We start from the raw sequence: 8,303 nt of genomic DNA, 5'->3' as shown, positions 1-8,303 counted from the left end.
TTTGAGGTGGGTGAGAGAAACACAAATTTTTGACAAAACTTAAAAAGGTAAAAGATCAAAAAGGGATGCAAGGGCTGTTCTTCATGTTCATAATATATTTTTCCAGCAACAAGAATGAAAAACAAGAAATGGCATACAAGAACCTAAGACTCAAGAAAAATCCTAAAGCACAAAAGGAGGCTCATGAATAAGAAATGAACCATGGAGTAACATAAAAGACATGTATCACAACATTTTCATGGATGACAATGGACACAAAGATGACGCAACTCAAGACTCAAAAAGAAGAAAAGACTCAAAGAAATGGAAGGAAGCTAGTTACCCTTGAAGATAACCAAGCTCTTGATACCAAATGATGGAAAAGTTACCCTTGACACATGATGGCATCCTCACTTGCATGGACATGAGATGATGGACAAGGAAGAAGATGCCTCACTCCAAGGATCAAGTTCTTCAAAGGTGGCACAAGGTTTTAGGGTGGATGATGATAGAATGGATGAAAATGGAGGTTGGGTAGAAGGTGTTTGAGGAAATGCTTGAGAAGGGTACTCTAGGGTTGGCTCACTTCATGATGATGAAGGCCACTTCTAGGGTTGTTTCTCTCAAGGTGGAGATGGGAGGGAGGTGGCCGAATTAGCCAAGGGTGACTAAGGAAAGATATAAAGGCACAAAAGGCTCTCTTTATATTCAATATCCAAAGTATTTACAAGGTGTGGTGCATTGGGTATTTATAGGAGGGGAGGCATCTAGGGTTGCATTTGGAGTAGGCAAATGCATTCCAAATGAAATGCAAATGAACCCTAGATGCAACTTGGTGGCCAAGGATGGAATCTATGGGTTTAGATTGGCTATATCTAGGTGCATGATAAGACCATGCAACCTTTGCCCTCCACTTGGGCCTAAGCCTTTCTAACACCAAAAATAGACCCAATAGGCACCAAAAATATGTGTCACCCTCTAATTAATACCCTAGCCCAAAATTAAAAACCCTAATCATCTAGAGCACCCCATAATACAAGGGTAAAATGGGAAATACAAAGAAAATAAATCCTATGACTAAAATACCCCAAAATACAAGGGTAAAATGGGAAATACAACGAAAATAAATCCTATGACTAAATTACCCCAAAATACAAGGGTAAAAATGGAAAACAAAGACAAATGTCATAAAAACCTAACTAAGGCCCAAAAGTGGGCTTATTCCTCTTTATGGTTTTTCATCACTAACCCATTCCTCTTGCCTCCTTCAATATGTCACCTCTTGGTTTTCTTGGTCTTAGTATTATTCCATCATTTGTCATCATCAAAAAGGGGGAGATTGTTGAGATTGGAGGAGATTGAGATTGTTGAGATCACCTCTAAAGACTAAAGGTTTTGATGATAACAAATGTGTGGAACAAAGTTGACCAAGGACAACAACAACTTTGAAGTCAAAAACAAAGTCAAAGAAAATGTTATGTAATAGGAGTAGTTTTTAAATTGCTTTGTTGAGTTTATTTGTCGTGTGTGTGCTTTGTGCTTTGGCTAATCTGTATCTAATCCGATTAAGGGAATGTATGATGATGAGTTTTAAAAGGTTAAAAAGTTATTTTGAGACTTAAAATAGAGTTTTGAAAAATAACTCAAAAAAATCGATTATCATTAAATATAATCAATTATTCCAGCAATAGGCAAAAAGGATGCCTTGCTTCAATAATCGATTATTTGTGAAATAATCGATTATCCCAGAAATGACTCTTTGGAATAATCGATTGTCCAGCAAAATAATCGATTAAATTGTTCTTGGTTGATTTCCAAAAATCATGAAGAACAAAATAATCGATTACTCTTTAAAATAATCGATTATCTAGTTATGAAAAACTTATAAATAGTTTGACCATTTTGAAACTTCAGAACAAAGTTAGAATTGAGAATCAAAATTAGAAAAACGTGTTTGTGAAGTCTTTGTGAAAATCTTGGGGAGTTTTCTTTTTGAAACCAAGAAGAAAAACGTTTTTGAAAAACTTTGAGAAAAGATCATCATCATCATCACATTCTTGAAAGGAAAGAGATTAAGATTTGCTTCTGAATTCCAGGTGAATTCGTTCCTTAATTCTTTGTGAATACTTGTAAATCTTGAGTAGGTTTCTCAAGTGGTAAGGAGTTCTTGTAGTGGGTTTCTACAAGGGGTGCTTTCTTGAGGTCAAGAAAATGGTTATCTTGAATGTAAGAGTATATGCATGTGTGGTATGCTTGTAAAACTTCTTCATTAAGATAGTGGAACAAATCTTGATCAGGTTATGATTGAGGACTGGATGTAGGTCACATGTGGAGTGGCTGAACCAGGATAAAACACTTGTGCAATCTTCTCTTATCCTTATCTCTTACTTTGTGCAATGTCTTGGTTGTATATTGAAAAGATTGTTCTTGATTAACATGTTTGCATGAGCAACATTGGTTTGAACTGAATCAAAGTATTACATATTGTTCTTAACTTTGAATCTCATTATTGATTAATCAAGAAAGCATATAGGATTCATTCTTCATTAACAAGTCTTTAAGAAACTTCTTTAAAAATTCATTGTAGAAATGTTTGAATTGAAATAAAGATCCTAAAAACTCTGAAAATTTTAAAGTGTCATAGAATCCAATTCACCCCCCTCTTGGATTGAGTCATTCTTTTCTAACAGTTTTCACTATTAAAACAGGAGGTCTATGAATAGAAACACCCTCACCATAAAGTAGGTTGCTGTTGGCCATTTTTGAAATCTTAATTAACACTCAAGAACCTTGCTCTAGATACAAATTGTTAGAAAAGAATGGCTCAATCCAAGAGGGGGTGAATTGGATTCTATGACACTTAAATTTTTTTCAGAGTTCTAAGGATCTTTATTTCATCTTAAACTTTTCTAATATGAATTCTCAAAGAAGTTCCTTGAAAGACTTGCTAATGGGAATGAGTCCTATAAGCTTTCTTGATTAATCTTGATAAAGTTCAATGTTAAGAACACTTAATATTCAACACTTTGATTCAGTTTAAGGCAATGTTGTGCATACAAACATATTAATCAAGATTATCCACTTTAAGACTCAACCAAGATTTTGCTCAATGTAAAAGATAAGAGTGAGAGAGAAGAATGCACAAGTATTTTATCCTGGTTCAGCCACTCCACATGTGACCTACATCCAGTCCTCAATCATAACCTGATCAAGATTTGTTCCACTATCTTAATGAAGAAGTTTTACAAGCATACAACACATGCATATGCTCCTACATTCAAGATAACCACTTTCTTGCCCCAAAGACAGAACTTCTTGTAGAAAACCACTACAAGAATTCCCTACCACTTGAGACACCTACTCAAGATTTAACTTACACTTTTCACAAAGAATTAAAGGGACAAATTCACCTGGAAGCTGAACAAATTAGATTATGAATTCCAAAAGCAAATCTTAATCTTTCTCTCCTAAGAATGTAATGATGATGATCTCTTTCAAAGCATTTCAAAATGTTTTACTTCTTGGTTCCACAAAGAAAACACTCCAAGAAGGTCACAAAAACTTCACAATATAATTTTTCTCTTTTTGATTCTCAATTCATTCTCTGTTATGAAGTTTCAAAGTGTGAAAGCTATTTATAAAAATTTCAGAACCAGATAATCGATTATTTTAAAGGATAATCGATTATTTTGTTCTTCATGACTTCTATAAATCACTCAAGAATAGAATAATAAATTATTTGGCAGGATAATCGATTATTCCAAAGAGTGCTTCCTGGAATAATCGATTATTTCACAGATAATCGATTATTACAACAAGGCTTTTTTCACCTGCTGCTGGAATAATCGATTAAATTTAATGATAATCGATTATTTTGAGTTAGTTCTCAAAACCTCAATTTTATACTTCAAAAAATCTTTCTAATTATTTTAAATCATCATCTTACTCACTCTTAGTCAATTTAGTTTAAAATTAACTCATGCACAAAGCACATACATGCAAAATAAACTAATTAAACCAATACAACTCATAAGAACTTATAAACTATTCCTATTACACATCATAATAGTCATATCTTCTTCTTGACTTGTTCTTGACTTGTTGATGTCCTTGGTCAGCTTTGATTCTCAGAATCAACCCTTTGTTATCATCAAAACTTTCATACTCCAAATCTGACTTGATTCACGACTCCATGAATCTCAACACCTAGAGGTAAAACACAACAAGCTAAGCTTGTTGGCACGTAAGTTTGAACTCTTTGAGATGGAAGAAAGTGAATCTATACAAACTATGTTTAGAAGATTCCAAACCATCGTAAATGAACTTTCCTTCCTATGTAGAACTTATGATAATTTTTGATCATATTGACAAATTACTTCGTAGTTTACCCAGGAAATGGAGGCCACAAGTCACTGCTCTAAGAGCATCCAAAAATCTGGAAAAGCTCTCTCTAGAGGAACTCATTGGACTCTTTAAAGTTCATAAGTTGGAGTTACAACAAGATGATGCTGGGAGAAAATAGAAGACTATTGCATTAAACGTGAAAGAGACAAAATCAACACCATCCTCCTCAAAAGCACTAAAGATTAATGATACGTTCGATGATAGCTGCAGTGAGGGAACCTGTGACACAGAAGATGAAATATCCTTCTTATCAAGGAAGATTCATTCAATGATGAAGAAAAAGGGAGGAATACGATGGAGAAAATACAACAGACCTTCTAGAGAAAAGGCACAACCATTGTTCTATGAATGTAAGAAACCTGGACATTAAAAAACAAAATGTCTGGAACTCGAAAAACAAAAGGAAAAAGAGAAGAAGAAATTGATCCCCTTCAAAAAGAAGAAAGCCATGAAGGGCACCTAAGAGGATCTTGACACAACTTCACCAGAGGAAGACGAAGAAGCAAACATCTGTCTCATGGCAGACGCAGACTCATCATCAGAATCAGATAATGAGGAGGTAACTGAATTTGACCTAAAAATTCTTGACCATGCATATAATCAACTTTTATCAGATTCAGCAAAGATTTCTACAACATATAAGGAACAAAAGAAAAGAATTTTGGAATTACATGAGGAAAACCGTCTATTGAAAAATGAAAAATACAAAGGTTTTTTCAGCCTCTAAAGAGGTAACCAAAGAAAACGAATTATTAAAATCTGATTTGTCAAAATTCACACTAGGGACTAAAAATCTTTAGCACCTTCTAAAGCACTCCAGGAGTGGGAAAGATAGAACAAGATTAGGATTTGTTGAATTTGAGTCTAAAATCAAAATAAAAACTTATGCATCCTCCTTGTATGGAAAGAATGGACATTTTATGTCCGAATGCAATGTCATGCATTTGAAGAGGGATTCCAAAACCTCTAGTACTAACACTCATGGACCCAAATCCATTTGGGTACCAAAAACTAAAATAGTGCCTGTTGCAGATCTGTTGAACAAAAACAAAAAGTGCCCAATCATGGTACCTGGACAGTTGCTGCTCGCGACACATGACGGGCGAAAGGTCTATGTTACTAGACCTCAAGTCCATGAAAGGAAGGCAAGTCACATTTGGAGGAAGACAGAAAGAATATATCATGGGAATAGGTAAAATAGGTATAAACTCCTCTATTTCCATTGACAATGTTTTGTATGTTAAAGGATTAATTAGAAAATTAGAACGTTGATTACTTAGTTTCATATGAAAATTAGTGGATCTAGCACAAGAAACTTGGTCATGCAAGTTAGAGATTAATCTCAAAACTGAAAAAGCATAACCTCGTAAGAGGACTACTGAATCTTGTGCATCAGAAGAACGATGTATGTGAAGCATGTTAAAACGGGAAACAAGTTAAAAGTTCATTTCAAAGCAAAAATCATGTTTTCACCTCACGACCTCTTGAACTACTCCACATAGATCGCCAACCTGTGACATATGAGATGAGAGTCTATACCTGGCATGTCGGCACTAGACAACGCGAAGAGGTCATAATTCTTGCAGATTTTGGCTACGAGTTGCTGTCGCAATTTTAGGTTTAATTATTGGATGATTTTTGTGCATTGACCGGGAAGTTTTTCGATCTAGAGGTTGTCTAGATCGTCAATTGGGCTTGGTCTATTGTCGTGAGATTCCACTCTCAGGTCCAGGTTAGTGATCTCGACCTGGGCTATGCGAGCCATGGTGGGACATTCATCCCGGCGTTGTTCCTCCGTTGGTAGCGATGCTTTGAGACTTTCAGCGTAGCATTGTCGAGCTGTTCTCTGGTTTTCCTTGATGGAAATTATTTGGCCATTACCCCCTGGGAACCTCATTGTTAAATGAGGAGTGGATACCATCGCTCCGAGCTGGTTCAGCGTCGGTCTCCCTATGATGATGTTGTACGAGGTATTGGCATCGACGAGTAAGTATCTAACCATGATTCTTTTTGAGTTGGGGGGCAGTCCAAAGGTAGTCAACAAGTCTACATATCCGCGAGTATGTACTCGTTCGCCTGCAAAAATGACTAGGGGTTCCGTGTGAGGTTGAATGAGAGTGTGAGGAATGTCTAACCTCAAGAAAGTTGGCCAATATAAGACTTCGGCCGAGGAGCCTTGATCGATTAATGTCTTATGGACCTCCCAATTGGCAACTTCGACCGCGATGACCATGGGGTTGTCTTGGTTAGGACAAACACCGACGTAGTCATCATGTGTGAAAGTGATGGGTGGCGTGTTGCGCTTGGGAGCCAAGGCTTCTGCGTGGGCGTTGTTAATGCTTCACAAGTGTCTTTTGCACGCTGAGCTGCTTGAGCCACCTCCTGCAAATCGGCCTGCAATTGTATTGATGACCCCCCGCAAGGGAGTCATACCTGTGTCATGGCTTACCTCGGCCTGCACTCCACCGTCGATGTTTTGCTGAGATCTGGATGGTTGGTTTGCTCGAGTGCCGGAGTCTCGACCTCGTCCTCGTCCTTGTCCATGGTAGCCTCCTCTGTTAGATTGGGACCGTTGGACGTATTGTCCGAGGTGGCCTCCTTGGACGAGTTCCTCGATGCGGTCTCTGAGTATGCGACATTCCTCAGTTGTGTGACCATAGTTTCTATGGTATCGGCAATGTTTGGATTTGTCCGCGCTATTAGGGTTGTGCCCAGGTGGAGGCAGGGTAATGAGGTCGTTGTTACTAGCCTCCTCTAGTATGTGTACTAAGGGTGCATTCAAAGGGGTGTAGAAGTCGTACTTCCTGCCTTTGCTCGACCTAGTCTTTTTGAATTGACTGTCGTTGGAGACCCGCATCTTATCTTTGTGGCCATGGTCTTGCTTCCCCTGTGGTTTCCCACGAACTTGGTCACGGAACGCCGTGTGCTCTTCCATCTGCATGTACCCGACAACTCGGGCACAGAGTTCGTCCATGTTCGGGGGAGGTCGTGGATAAAGGTTGTCGATAAAGGGACCTGGCTTGAGTGCCATGAGCATGGCGTATAGGGCGACCTCGGGGTTCAGGTTGCGGATTTGGATGGAGACGCTAGCAAATTGCTCCATGAATTTCCTCAATGGTTCGTCATCACCCTGTCTAAGGTTGGCCAGGGCGATAGACGTGACGTGATGTGGTCGACTCTTGCGTATTGCACCGTGAATCGCCTCACCAAAGTGTTGAAGCTATTGACTGATCTCGTTGGCAATTGGGTGTACCAGGCGAGTGTCGATCCCTTGAGCGAGGTTGGAAAAACCCTACATAAAATAACATCATTATTAGTGAGGGATGAGTTGTCTCCTGTGTCCTGGAACTTGGGCCGGTGAGTTGCTGACTTCATGGTCTGATTGATGCTTCGATATATGTGACCGATGTGATATAGACCTATGGGTCGTCGCCCTGGGCACAGTCGGTGGCGGTGAAACCCAGTGCCCTTCTTCCTCATTTTGGTTGCTTGGTTGAGGGGGCTGATCTAGGGGGCGTTGAGGAATCTAGGTGCAGATGTGGTTGTTCTCAGCTCATAGCGTCGCTAGATCAACCTCGTGCCGGACTCACATGTTCTCCAGGTCAGTGGTGTGTTGTTGTCGCATTTGATCGACCTGCTCGATTAGGCGTCTCAATGTCGCTTCTCCTTCCATTCTTGCTGCATTATCTTGTTCGTCTGTTGCTCGTTTACTATGGATTCAGGTGAAAACCATAAGCGTGGTCGATAAGAGATTTCTTGATCGGCCCCATGGTGGGCGCCAAATGTTCTTATTGGAGATCGGTCGTGAGGGACGATCTACTGGGCAAGATTGGTGAGCCTTCCTTGCTGGGTACGTTGGCTGCTCCGAAGTAGGGGTGGTACCTATAAAAGAGACTCCGATGCTAAAGTTAGTTTTGGAT

General features: G+C 39.0%; 1 protein-coding gene across 1 annotated transcript; it reads right to left on the bottom strand.

Annotated features, from left to right (window-relative positions):
- Positions 1-6,049: 6,049 nt before the first annotated feature.
- LOC145954855 (uncharacterized) lies at positions 6,050-7,486 on the bottom strand. The gene is made up of 2 exons (XM_083069543.1): positions 6,817-7,486; positions 6,050-6,702 (listed from the first exon to the last, which is right to left on the bottom strand). Exons 1-2 carry the CDS (start codon positions 7,484-7,486, stop codon positions 6,050-6,052), a joined length of 1,323 nt encoding a protein of 440 aa, XP_082925669.1.
- Positions 7,487-8,303: the final 817 nt, after the last annotated feature.

This window comes from Cajanus cajan, chromosome 2, assembly GCF_000230855.2.
Source record: "Cajanus cajan strain Asha chromosome 2, NIPB_CcT2T_4, whole genome shotgun sequence".
NCBI classification, from domain to species: domain Eukaryota; kingdom Viridiplantae; phylum Streptophyta; class Magnoliopsida; order Fabales; family Fabaceae; genus Cajanus; species Cajanus cajan.
The sequence above is the reverse complement of the archived record's forward strand: the minus strand, read 5'-3'. Positions and strand labels throughout refer to the sequence as shown.